Source organism: Psittacula echo (genome assembly GCF_963264785.1).
Source record: "Psittacula echo genome assembly, chromosome: Z".
NCBI classification, from domain to species: Eukaryota; Metazoa; Chordata; class Aves; order Psittaciformes; family Psittacidae; genus Psittacula; species Psittacula echo.
The window spans coordinates 14,527,985-14,542,019 of NC_137742.1; the positions used below are offsets into that span (position 1 = coordinate 14,527,985).

The 14,035-nt window shown below is 41.3% G+C and overlaps 2 protein-coding genes across 10 annotated transcripts in view; one reads left to right on the plus strand and one right to left on the minus strand.

The window, feature by feature from the left end:
- Window positions 1-1,346, minus strand: part of LOC308232189 (uncharacterized protein) — a gene marked incomplete at both ends in the record, with an annotated part of 36,040 nt that extends 34,694 nt beyond the window's left edge. The window contains one exon of the mRNA XM_080638266.1: window positions 1,174-1,346. Within this exon, the coding sequence (XP_080494392.1) occupies window positions 1,174-1,346 (173 nt within the window). The remainder of the gene's footprint in view (window positions 1-1,173) is intronic.
- NIPBL (NIPBL cohesin loading factor) overlaps window positions 1-14,035 on the plus strand; it is a 159,580-nt gene that overhangs the window by 33,835 nt on the left and 111,710 nt on the right. The window lies entirely within an intron of this gene.

The following is a 14,035-nucleotide window of genomic DNA, read 5'->3' on the forward strand; positions in this document are numbered from 1 at the left end:
TGGAGAAAGTCCAGAGGAGGGCCAGGAGAATGATCAGGGGCTGGAGCACCTCCTGCATGAAGAGAGGCTGAGAAAGTTGAGGTTGTTCAGCCTGGAGAAGAGAAGGCTGCGTGAAGACCTCATAGCAGCCTTCCAGTATCTAAAGGGGGACCTACAAGGATCTTGGAGAGTGACTTTTCATCGCGGACTGTAGTGGTAGGACAAGGGGGAATGGGTTTAAACTAGATCAGGGGAATATCAGGTTAGGTATAAGAAAGAAGTTCTTTACTGTGAGGGTGGTGAGGCACTGCAGTAGGTTGTTTGGTTCTGGAACAGGTTCTTTGGTTTCTCAGAGAAGTGGTAAATGCTCCATCCCTGGCAGTGTGTTCAAGGCTGGTTTGGACAGAACCTTGGCTGACATGATCTAGGGTGAAGTGTCCCTGCCCATGGCAGGGGGCTTGAAACTAGATGATCTTAAGGTCCTATCAAACCCAAATCATTCTATGATTCCATGTTAAGAAGATTACATTTACTTTACTTGAATTACTGTTTTTAAATGCTACATGAGTTGCTGGTTTTAAATGTTATGTTACTGTTATGTTTAAATATTATGTTTTGGTTTACTTAAAAATCTTTTGAAGTTACTGAGGTTTTAAAATAAAGAACTGTGTGCAAACTAATCCAGACATTCTCAATTGAGAATGATCAGCTCAATGATCAACTGATTTATATCTTGAGGGAGATTCTATGTGGAAACAAAAGTCACAGTCCACACAGATTAAGATGAAGGACAGAACTTCAGAAGTTGCTGCAACCACTGCAGGGAATAAGAGGGACAAAAGAGAAACCCAGTATTAGCATTGCAGTGAGCTCCTCCTCTTGCCCATGCTCTCTGGCTTAGACTTATGACAGATTGCAGTCTGTTAGGGTTGTACGTGCTCCCAGTGCAGCCTTATCTATGAGCCACAGCCACTTCAGGGCTATACCTGCTGTGGTATAGACGTATCCACATCCCTGTTCCCTTCAGAAGTAAGCCTGCTCCGACGTGGCCTTGCCCTCACAATCCCTCCAGGGTTGTATCTGCTCTGTTGTCGACTTGTCCATGGCCACATGCTTTGAGGTGCTCCAGCATGACCTCATGCACAGCCACATACGCTTCGAGGTCTATGCTTCTGTGCTGCAGCATGGACTTACCCACAGCCACAGATGCTTTCACGTGTTCCTTCTCCACCATGGACCTGGTCTTGGGCCACAATGCCTTCAGAGATATACCTGTTGTGCACAGAAATAACTACAGCCACAGACACTTTGCTCTGGTATGGACTTTTCCACAGCCACAGACGCTTCAGAGTGTCCTGCTTCCACATGGACTTATCCACACGTCACAGTCCCTTCAACTAGGGTTCACAGTGGAGTTCCAGCCTGTCCAGTAGAGCAGGACAGAAATGAAAGCAGTGCCCTGGCTGTCTGCCAGCTCATGGCTGTTATCAGAATGTTCCAGCACAGCAGAGTAAGATGATAAGCAGTACAGCCTGCGATGAAAGCAAAAAGCAGCTACTAAGGAGCACTAGACTCTAAGATACAGTAAGGCAAGCAAGCCTCATGGCAAGTACAGGAGCCTGCTGATTAATAGCTAAACAGCAGTAACAGCTAAAAATTTGATCTAGTACATTCCAATCAAAGCTATTGTTATCTCGTACCTTTTGAGCCCCATGCTGGGCAGCAAAAAGGGACTGTTGTGGTTTAATCCCAGCTGGCAGCTAAGCACCACCCAGCTGCTTACTCACTCTCCCCCAGTGGGATAGGAGATCTAATTGGAATGGTAAAAGTGAGAAAACTCTGGGTTGAGATAAAGACAATTGATAGAATCATAGAATATTTAGGGTTTGGAAAGGACCTTAAGATCAGCTAGTTCCAACCCCGCTGCCATGGGCAGGAACACCAGACACTAAACCATGTCGCGCAGGACTCCATCCAACATGGTCTTGAGCACTGCCAGGGATGGAGCATTCACAACTTCCTTGGGCAACCCATTCCAGTGCCTCACCACCCTCACAGTAAAGAATTTCTTCCTTATATCTAAAGGTAAAGCAAAAGCAGCACACACAAACAAAGCAAAACAAGGAATTAATTCACCACTTTTATTTATCCCCTTGTACTTGGCACTGGTGAGGCCGCACCTCAAATGCTCTGTTCAGTTCTGGCCCCTCAATACAAGAAACTGAGGTACCAGAGTGGGTCCAAAAAAGGCCAACAAAGCTGATGAAGGGTCTGGAGCACAAGTCTGATGAGGAACTGCTGAAGGAACTCGGGTGTTTAGTCGGGAGAATAAAAGGGCTCAGGGGTGATCTTATTGCTCTCTACAGCTACCTGAAAGGAAGTTGTAGGGAAGTGGGGGTCGATCTGTTCTCCCAAGTGACAAGTGACAGGACAAGAGGAAATGGCCTCAAGCTGCACCAGGGGAGGTTTAGGTTGGATATTAGGAAAAATTTCTTCACAGAGAAGGTAACCAGGCGTTGGAACAGGATTCCCTGGAAGTGTTTAAAAGCCGTGTAGATGAGGCCCTTAGTGACGTGATTTAGTGGTGATCTTGGCAGTCCTGGGGTAATTGTTGGACTTGATGATCTTAAAGGTCTTTTCCAACCTAGTTGATTCTATAATTCCCATAGCCAGGCAGGTGTTCAGCAGGTGTTCAGGACAGACAGGCTGCATCACACCTAACAATTACTTGGGAAGACAAATGCTGTCATTCAGAGTGTCCTCCCCTGTCTTCTTCCCCCAGTTTTATATGACAAGCATGCTGCTATATGGTGTGGGATATCCCTTGAGTCAGTTGGGGTCAGCTCTCCCCAGCTAGTGTGAGGAGCAGAAGAGAACTTGACTCTGTGTAAGCACTGCTCAGCAGTAGCGAGAACACCCCTGTGTTACCAACACTCTTTTCAGCACAGATCTAAAACACAGCCCCATGCTAGCTACTGAGAAAATTAACTCTACCCTGACCAAAACCAGCACTTTCTTAAGTATACTAACTTTTAAAGGAAAAATTTCTCACTGTCTGTCAAACTTAGACATTTCAGTTTCAAACCAGAGAATGATTAGTAGAACGTGATGTTTAAACAATGGGGGTGCAAGTATGGAACAGTGGATAAAGGGGTGATGGATGGCAGGGTGTTTGTCGGGGAAACTGCAGGTCTTCAACTTGTTTTCCAGCTCTGCTCTGAAGGAGCATTGTCCTTGCTACTTCTTTGCTGCTGAGTTGTGTTAGCTGTGAAAGGTCCTGTGTTTGATGATTAGTAGTTCTGGTAGCTATACTGGACCTGTTATATACTGGACCTGAGTTGGTCCAGTAAGCTTATACTGATATTTTGTAATTCATGCATGTGCCATTGGTCAGCTGAAAGCAAAAAAATAGGAAGTTCCTATTGCAGCTGATTGCTCAAGAGAGACATTCATTAGTAATTTTCAGTGCTTATGAGTAACTTTATATTTTGGGGCAGAATATTTCAATATGCATTCATGCTTCAAGTTTTAAAAATCTGTTCTATTACATTGTTGTACCCTAACAGTCATGTAATCATCAATTTATGAGCTGATAATTCTTAAAGTATGTAATGGAACACTACAAAGTTGCAGATTTCAATGTAACTATGTGACCTTTTCATTCTTAGCTCCTACAGTAATGTGTAATATTTGCTTTTCTATGTCAATAATGAATTTAAGCAGCACTATTAGCTTTTAAGCCTTTTAATTTATCACATGTGTTAAGGAATAAGCATATTGCAAAGGCTTATCTGCAGACATCCTTTTTGTATATGCTAAATTTCTCCTTATGGTTATAACTTCATTATTTTGGCCTTTTTCTTTCTTTGCTTTGTAAGATTAAATTTCCTAATGGAAGGCACTATTTCAGATAAGGAGACAATACTAATGTGTCATATAGTTTACTAGGATTAACTGCGCACTAGGAGCTTTAGCTGACATATTGGTATGGATGTATGTTTGTGACGTTTCTTTGGTGGTCCAGTAAAGGTGCAGCTTTTGCTGATGGGTAATTTCTCAGTTAATTAATACAGAATACATAAAAATGGGCTCTTAACAGAAGATGTTGAACTAGGGAATTGTGCTTTTTAATAGGTGAAAGCTTAAATGCAGACTGAAGAAATAATCAGAATAAAACTGATTACTTTCTGACTGCCAACTCTTTTTTGAACACTTTATAATAATGTATCTCTACTCTCTAGTTTTTATTTGTTTGTACTAATGAAAGATAGACTGGGAAATTCTGCACTCTTAAGCAGTGGACTGTGAAAATGGGAAACTACCAGACTTTATGAATCGCCTAATCATTAGTTTATAGAAATAAGTTGGAATCCTTCTGATTTTTATTTTTATTTTGTGTTGATTTCCAGTGCTCATTTTGCTAGTTTCCTAGTTTTGGAAAGATGTGTAATATTGAATGGTGTGGTTAATGCAAGATGAAGAAATGATCTGTGGCAGATATTCATAATGCCTTTAAAAGTATTGCTGAGCTGCTGGTAAGTATCCATGCTAACCACTGGTCATATACTCCTGTTTCTTCAGGGGTTTTGTGCCTTAATCAGCTTTCAGTTTATTTGCCTTCCTCTTCTTGGTCATGAGTTTTGTCACAGAGTATCTCAAAAATTGTTTCAGAAACCATTTGAAATCAGTTGTATGTAATTTAGATATTCACAAAAAACATACGTAGTTGTACTTCTCACACCTACGTAATTCTTGCAGTTAAATACCATAACTTGAAATCTCCATGAGTTGTAGAGTTTGGTCTCTGAGTACCATAGTTGGATATTCATTACTTTATGTTTTAATGGGCATTTAAATTACTTTCTCAGATGCTGAAAGTAGTACTTGATGGTATAAAACTCGCAAGGTCATTCAGTGCCTGTTGAAAGAACTGTGCAGTTTTGACCACTGTGCATCCCTTGAGACTGTTCTTGATCATTTGCATTTTTCAGTTTGTTCTTTGATCTTCAGTTCTTTCAAAACTGCCTGGTGAATGCTACCAAATCCTTGTCATTAATCACACTGCTTGAAGCAGTGTGATCTGCTGTATTTCAGATGGACTCCGTAAATGACAATAAAAGGTGGTAAGAAGTGTGAAACTGACTTACAGTTCTTGTCAAGACTCTCATGATGGTGTGAAATTCACATTCTTTTGTCATCTGATAGTTGGTTCTTCTGTACCTGGAGGTGTTTTTGGTTCCCTAGGATTTCTGCATAGGACTTCACAGTGCTGCCGTTATCTAAAGGTTAAGTGTATTTAGGTATTTCATATTATCTATAGAATGGAGGGACACCATAGTAGGAAACAAGTAATTCACAGGGTTTCTAGAGTTTATTGTCAATGACTCCATGACACCAGGTGACTTACTGGCTGATAGGGGAGATGTGACGCTGGACCTTATCCTTAAGAAACAAGGAAGAACTGACTGGGGATACAGGCTAAGACGGCTTTGGCTGCAGCAATATGTGATGGTGGAGTTCAGGATCCTGAGAGGAGGGAGCAAGGTAAATAGCAGGATCATATCATAGAATCATAGAATAGTTAGGGTTGGAAAGGACCTTAAGATCATCTAGTTCCAACCCCTCTGCCATGGGCAGGGACACCTCACACTAAACCATGCCACCTAAGGCTTTGTCCAACCTGACCTTGAACACTGCCAAGGATGGGGCACTCACAATCTCCCTGGGCAACTCATTCCAGTGCCTCACCACCCTCTCAGTAAAGAATTTCTTCCTTATATACAATCCAAACTTCCCCTGTTTAAGTTTTAACCCGTTACCCCTTATCCTGTCACTAGAGTCCCTGATGAAGAGTCCCTCCCCAGCATCCTTGTAGGCCCCCTTCAGATACTGGAAGGCTGCTATGAGGTCTCCACGCAGCCTTCTCTTCTCCAGGCTGAACAGCCCCAACTTTCTCAGCCTGTCTCCATACGGGAGGTGCTCCAGTCCCCTGATCATCCTCGTGGCCCTCCTCTGGACTTGTTCCAACAGTTCCATGTCCTTTTTATTGGTGTTGAGGACACCAGAACTGTACACGATACTCCAAGTGAGGTCTCATGAGAGCAGAGTAGAGGGGCAGGATCACCTCCTTTGACCTGCTGGTTGCGCTTCCTTTGATGCAGCCCAGGATACGGTTGGCTTTCTGGTCTGCGAGCGCACACTGCCGGCTCATGTTCATTTTCTCATCGACCAACACTCCCAAGTCCTTCTCTGCAGGGCTGCTCTGAATCTCCTCTTTGCCCAACCTGTAGCTGTGCCTGGGATTGCTCCGACCCAGGTGTAGGACCTTGCACTTGGCATGGTTAAACTTCATAAGGTTGGCATCAGCCCACCTCACAAGTGTGTCAAGGTCCCTCTGGATGGCATCACTTTCCTCCGGTGTATCAACCGAACCACACAGCTTGGTGTCATCAGCAAACTTGCTGAGGGTGCACTCAATCCCACTGTCCATGTCACCGACACAGATGTTTAACAAGACCGGTCCCAACACCGATCCCTGAGGGACACCACTCGTTACCGGTCTCCAGCCGGCCATTGAGCCATTGACCACAACTCTTGGTGTGTGGCCATCCAGCCAGTTCTTTATGCACCGAATGGTCCACCCATCAAATTGATATCTCTCGAATTTAGAGAGAAGGATGTTGTGTGGGACAGTGTTGAACGCTTTGCACAAGTCCAGGTAGATGACGTCAACTGCTCTGCTCCGTCCATCAGTTTTGTAGCTCTGCAGAAGAGCAGGCTTTTGCCTGTTCAGGGATATGCTTCAGGGTTAGCTTACAACTCTGGAAAGAAGAGGGATTGTGGAAAGCTGGTTAATTTTTCAAAGATCACCTTCTCCCAGCTCAAAAATGGTTCATCCTGACATGCAGGAGGTCAAGCCAAGGTAGCAGGAGGCCTGTATGGAGGACCAAGACACTCCTAACAAAACTCAAATATAAAAAGGTAATGTGGAAGTGTTAGCAGGATCAGGTGACCCGGGATCATGCAGGGCTGTCTAAGCATGCAGGGATGGGTTTAGAGAAGCCACACCTCATCTGGAGCTGTGTGCTGTGAAAATGTGACAGACAACAAAAGGCATTTCTAGAGGTACATCAGGAGCAAAAAGAAGACTAGAGCAAACGAAAACCCACTGCTGAATGGAAATAGGGACCTGGTGACAAAGGATGTGACAAAGGGTGAAGTACTTAATGCTTTCTTCACCTTGTCCTTAATTGATAAGACTGACCTGCCCAGGCACTGAGGCCAGCAGAAAGGTTGAAACAATGAAGACTTAACCCTTGGTAGAGGAGTATCATGCTAGGGAACATTTAAACAAACTGGATATGCAGAAGTCTATGGGACCTGGTGAGATGCATCCATAAGTGCTGCAGGAGGTGGCCAGTGTCATTGTGAGACCACTCTTAATAGTTTTGAATGCTCATGGTGATCAGAGGAAGCACCAGAGGGCTGAAGGAAAGTGAATGTCACCCATATCTTCATAGAAGGCAAGAGGGAAAAATCCAGAACATAAAAGGCCAGTCAACCTTACCTTGATCACTGGGAAGGTGATGCAGCAACTAATCCTGCAAATTACTTCCTATCAGGAGTAATCAGCATAGGTTTATGGAGTGGAGATCTTGCTTAATAAACTTTCTGTGATGACATAACTAGACGTATGGATTAAAGTATCTTAATGTTTTACTTTAGTAAGGCTTTCAACACTGTCCTGTATCATCCTTGTTAGACTGATCAATGAAGTACAGACTAAATGAGCAGACAGTGAGGTGGATCAAAAACTGGCTAAATGGGTGGGCAGAGCATTGTAAACAGTGGCATAAAGCGCAGCTGGAAGCCAGTCACCAGTGGTGTACTCCAGGAGCTGACACTCTGGCTAGTACTGTTTAGCGTCTTCATTAGTGACTTGGATGGTGGGGGACAGTGCACTCAGCCAGTTTGCAGACAAACTGGGGAGGCGTGGTTGAGGCGTCAAATCAGCGTCCTGCTGTTCAGAGGGAACTGAACATGCTGGAGAACTGGGCAGGCAAAACCATCAATCAGCTCAACAAAAAGAGGTGCTATGTCCTGCACTTGGGAGTGAATAACCTCATGCAATGGTATAGACTGAGGGCCATCAGCCCTCATTGAATATGGAAGGTTGTGGATTCTCTACCATTTGAGTTACCCAAAACCTGACAGGACACAGCCCTGTGCTAACCTGCTGTAGCTGAGCCTCCTCTGAGCAGGGGCACTTGGCTAGGTGGCATCCAGAGGTCCCTTCCAACTTTAAACATTATAGGAGTCTATTTTTATTTTTTTCATACCAATTCCTTAAGGCAGAAAAATGTACTTGCATTGTGCAGATCATCACAGCTGTTAAATGCCAGCTATCTATTACAAAATCATTTTATAGCATTACTTCCTGACTTCAGTAACTTACAAAATTTTGCTTCTTGTTGCATGTAGGTTTCGTAAATGGCCATTTATTGCCTAGATTCTTTATCACCTTTTTACTGTTAAGGCTCTTGTGTTAGTTAGCATAATAGGAAGCTTTATGGGATGTGGTGATTTTTTAAAAATATGTCCTTTCATGTATGCTGATTTTACTAATTAAAAGTATCTTTTTCAGTCCTCTTATATTTGCTTGGAAAGCCAGTAAGTATTCAATAAGTTACTGGGGGCAGCTTCAAAGTACTTCAGTGTGTTAGTGGAAATCGTGATGACAGCTTTCTGCTACAGAGAAAAACAGTGGTTTGAGATTAAAGGCTTCATCCTGCAGTTCTTACCTATGCACACTGCATTGGTACCTCATTCTAAGGAATAAATATGATAACAAGAAACTGCATTTAGATTTATGCCTGTTTTCACTGTACCAGAGATTTATTAATTCTGACAGAAAAACACATAGTAGTAAAAGATGGTACTGGTAACTCATTAAAACCAAAGAAAGTTGCAAAGAGTTTGTCATGAACAGTGCTGAAAAAACATTGCTATTAAACTGTTGAAACTTATCTTCAGTTTTGTTATATTTCATTGGAGCTTAACATTTGGTAAAAAAAATCTGTTTTAGCTAAACTCTCTAATTTTTTGTACTTACTTAAACAGTAATCATAGTCTTCTTGATTTGGGGAAAGAAAAAGATGAGTTAGGTCTCGTAAATGCTTTGCAAAGTAGAACCATGCCCTACATGACTACAGAGGGAATTGTCATTTTAGAGACTGGTAGTATCAGTTTCCAGTTTCCTCAAATTCTTATCTGAAATTCAGTTTCAGCTAGTATTTATTCTTCTGTTATATGCAGTGGAATTCAACTTTCCTTTAATATTAGAAGCCCTTTTTCTTCATTATGTGTTAATAGGCTGTGAGATCTTATTTTACTAAATTTACTCCAAAAGAGGTAGACAAACATAATGGAAATTTTATGGGAGTGATTGACTGCTTATGGCTTTCCAAGATTGCTTGTCTCACATAATATCCTGGTCATTGAAGCAGCATTTTTATTAGAGGGTTTGCATGGTTTGTGAAGGCTAGATACCAGAATTGCCTTCTGAACTGAGAGCTCGGAATCAGCTCAAGAGCCATGGCATTTCCAGTCCCTTTTCAATCTAGTTTTAAAATTTGTGCTGAGGAGTGATGCTGAAGGACTTAAATTTTTCCAGGAGGAACTGAGACATCATTCAAGCTTTGGATAATGTGCTGTCAACTGTGACAGATAACAATAATTTGCCTTGGGAAAAGGTACTCACTTGCAAAGTCCTGCTGGAAGAGTGAATTGAACTTAGGGAAGTCTGACGGTGATTACCAGCAGCCCCGTACGTTTCTACCAACAGTTGCAAAGGCAAAACAGTTACTTTGAAACCAAGGAAAAATGTTTCAGGTGTATCACATGAGTAAAAGTTACTTTGGAAGAATTGAGCAATTGGCCAGAACGTTTTGTTCCTTCAAGGCTTGGGAAACAAACTTTTAGTTTGGGAATCTGTATGCTGAGTGTTAATGATGCTTACTTCAGCAGATTAAAGGCATTGTGTTAGTGATCTAGGAGAAGCGTTACTTAAAAAGAAGAAATCTTAGAAACAGGTAGATTTTTTCATTATCCAGCATAGCACCTTAATGGAAATTATTTAATCTTATTTGAGCTCTTAATTTCTGTTACTGATCATAGCAAAGTTGTGGGCATTGTTAAGATTTTAGCCTTTTAATTATGATTTTATATTTGCAAACTGTACCACATATACTCCAGAAGAAGAGAAAAGAGAGGCAAGTACTATGAGAGTAGCGGATGAAGTAGTTAGCTTTGCTTAGATACTGATTGATAGATATCCTAGGTTCAGCAGTAGCAGTCATTTTTCTCCTTCTTAGTAGCTGGTGCAGTACTGTGTTTTTGACTTTCAGCCTGGAAACAACACTGATAACACCGATGTTTTTAGTTTTTGCTAAGTAATGTTTACTCCAACCAAAGACTTTCTGAGTCTCATGCTCTGCCAGGGAGGAGGGGAAGCCGGGAGGAAGCAGAGGCAGGACACCTGACCCAAACTAACCAAAGGGGTATTCCATTCCACACCACGTCATGCCCAGTATATAAACTGAGCAGAGTTACCTGGAAGACCCAGATCACTGCTCAGGTCGGGCTGGGCATCCATTGGCGGGTGGTGCGCTGCTGTATTCTCTTCCCCTGTTATTTCTTTATCATTATTATTATTGGTGGTAACAGTAGTGGTTTTTTGTTATACCTTAGTTACTGGACTGTTCTTATCTCAGCCTACAGGAGTTACATTCTTTGATTCTCTTCCACATCCCTCCAGGAAAGGGGGGAGGAAGAAAGGGGGGAGTGAGCGAGCAGCTGTGTGATTTTGAGTTACCGGCTGGGCTTAAACCACGACAATAACATCTTGTAATGATAGTATAATGTTATGTTTAAAGCTCAGCTTTATAGTGCATCATGTATTCTTCAGGGTAGTTTATCATCTGCTCTGCAGTTGTATTAAATGAAAGTTCAATAAAACAGAATAGAAAGTTTATACCTAAACTGTTGTAATGCAGACTGGCAACTTAGGGTAATACACAATTATTTTACTACTTTTTCCTCCTCCAGTTAGAAAGGGCATGGCTTTGCTGATTGGAGATGTATTTTTCATAGATGAACACACTTACTGGTCATCCTAATTGAATAACTGTAGTGGTTGTACAGAACTATAGTTACAAGTCTGATTGGAGAGGTAGAAAAGTTAGATCCTTGTATCGAGTGTTTCCAGTTCATCCACTTCATCTGGCTGTAGAGAGTTTATTTAACCCAAGATGTTTGTATTTGTCAGAGCAAGAATAGAAAGCCTATGGGTCATATCTAGTACTGGCACTCTAAAGCTGGAAGCTGAATCTTTTGGAGTTCCATGAATCTGTGATTCGGCTAATGAGGAATTTGTATCCACTGATCACGCAGCAAAAAATGCCTCTGTCATGGATATTTCTGATTTTGTTTAAAAAGATCATTCCAGTTGGAGATGTTAAGATGCCTGTCTCTGTTTGGAAGATGCATTTAAAAACCTTCTGGTGGTTTGTGTTGGGTTTGGTTTTGTTATTCTTGGGTTTTGTTATTCTCCTTCCTGACAGTAAAAGGGATGGTGTTTTTTTTTAAATACGACTATTCAGTGTGCATGTCAACTGTTTTCAAGCAAGTAGCTTAGTCTCTGCCTCTTATAAAAGTAGTACATACATAGGATTAAAAGCTAGAAGTAAAAACTTTAACATGGATAGCTTTGGAAAACAGGCAAACTTAAGTGTAGGCTTAATTCTTTGCAGATTTTAGCACAATTTCTGGATTACTGATGCTCTTTTACCTTGTGATGACTTTTTTTAGCTGCATGTGCTCTTAGTGTGTGCTTGTGTGTTCTTTGTAAGTTAGTCTAAAGAGGTTAATGTGGTGAACTTCAGGGAAAGTTTTTGCCATTAATGTCAATGTCAAGATGAGATATGTTATATGCAACTGTGTAATCTGAAAGTATTACTACTGTTCTTTAAAATGAAAATGGAGAAAATGCCTAAATGCCTACTTCTAGAGAAGGAGTTCTGCAAATATGAATTTTGTTAATATGTAGTTGTTCAGTGGATTGTTTAAATTTTTCTTTTTGGAACAGGGAGCCTCAGGTTTCGGGAAATGCTTTCTTCCTCAGTTTAATAAAATATGTTGTCTAAAGGGTTGAATTGTCTTTATTTTATTGTAGAACAAGTCTGGCAGCTATATGCCAGGTACAATAAACAGTACTGCTAAAAAAAAAAAAAAAAAAAAAAAAAAAAGAAGAGACAGTCTCTTTGAATACATAAATTTTATTATTTTTTTTTTAAATTTGGAGAAAAATAGTGGAACATGCAAAATCATGGGTGCATGAGCAGAGTAGTAGTTGTCTATTACTTCCTTCACCGTGGAATGGCAGGACAGGAAGAAGGAAAGCAAATTGAATATATGCAGTGTCCTTGGTATTTGTTATCATGGACTATCTACCTCATTGGTACTAAAAAGCATTCTTCAGTTCCAGTGTTAGCTTGATGGTAATTTTTAGTCCTTTAAAATTTGAAGTGACTTGTTTTCTGCAGTTCTTTATGTTTGTCATGGTTTAACCCCAGGCCGTAAATTAGAACCACGCAGTCTACTTCCCCCCCACCCTTTCTTCCCCATGCTCCTGGAGGGACGGGGAGGAGAATTGATAGAATGCAACTCTCACGGGTTGAGATATGAACAGTTTAATAACTAAGGTATAACAGAAATCACTACTGCTACCACCAATAATAATAATGATAAAGGAAATAACAAGGGAAGAGAATACAACACCTCACTGACTGATAACTCGCCCCCACCCAGCAGTGATCCAGCCCTTCCGGGAGACTCTCAGTTCTGCCTCCTGGGCATGATGTGCTGTGGTATGGAATAATACCTCTTTGGCTAGTTTGGGTCAGGTGTCCTGTCTCTGCTTCCTCCCGGCTTCCCCTCCTCCCTGGCACAGCATGAGACTCACAAAGTCCTTGGTCAGAGTAAACGTTCTGACCAGCAACTGAAAACATCTGTTTTATCAGTATTATCCCCAGGCCAAAAGTCAAAACACAGCGCTGCACCAGCTACTAAGAAGCAGAAAAAATGGCTGCTACTGCTAAACCAGGACAATGTTGCATAGTGGAAAAGAGAGTTCTGCAGAAATACCTGCATGGACAGACCATGTTTTACGGAGGAAAGGGATTAATGCATTAATCATGATGTCAAGATGTGTGACTGACATCATGATGTGGGAAAAATGGCAGCAAAGGCTAACTTATTTGGCTGGTAATCACACTGGTTTCATAGACTGTTCTGTGAGCTCTTTGGTCTTCTTTGTCTCCTCTAGCCTTGTGCCTTCTGGAATTGCTGTGGAAGGAGGATATAGCCATTATGGAAGGGCTGTATTTTGTGTTTTCCAAAATAGTCTGCAAATGAAGTGAAATTTTTAGCATAGTTTCTCAGTGGGAAAGTTTCTCAGCTTTTTGTGTCATGGATCATGATCCTGCTTTGCTCTTTAAAGGGAAAATAAAATCTCCTATTGATCTCCCACAGTCTAATTTCTTTACGTGACCTGCAGTGTTTTTACGTGGTCTCCAGTGGTATACCTTGGTTTTGACATTGTTCTGCCTCTAGATTAGCAATGATTCAGTCTTGAAATGTCATAGTAAACCTTCTGTTTTCTTTTATTTGTTCTACCCACTTTTGTTCTGATTGATAAGTTTGTACCAGAAGTGTACCATAGAAATGTACAATGTGAAACTTAGAATTTTCCTTTTCTTGGAGAAACAAAACCGGAGCTAGTTCACAGCTAAATCACAGGTGTATTATTTGTGTTCATCTGAACTGTTTTCAAGATGTGTGACTGACTTTGTCCAAATAAATAGAAATTAAAGGGACTACTCAAACTATGTCTACGTAACAACACTTAAGGCTTTTAATGTAAATTAACAGGAAGAAATGCTTTCAAGTGATTTAGTTGAGCTACATTGAACATTTAAGTTTATATTGTCTTTCAGAA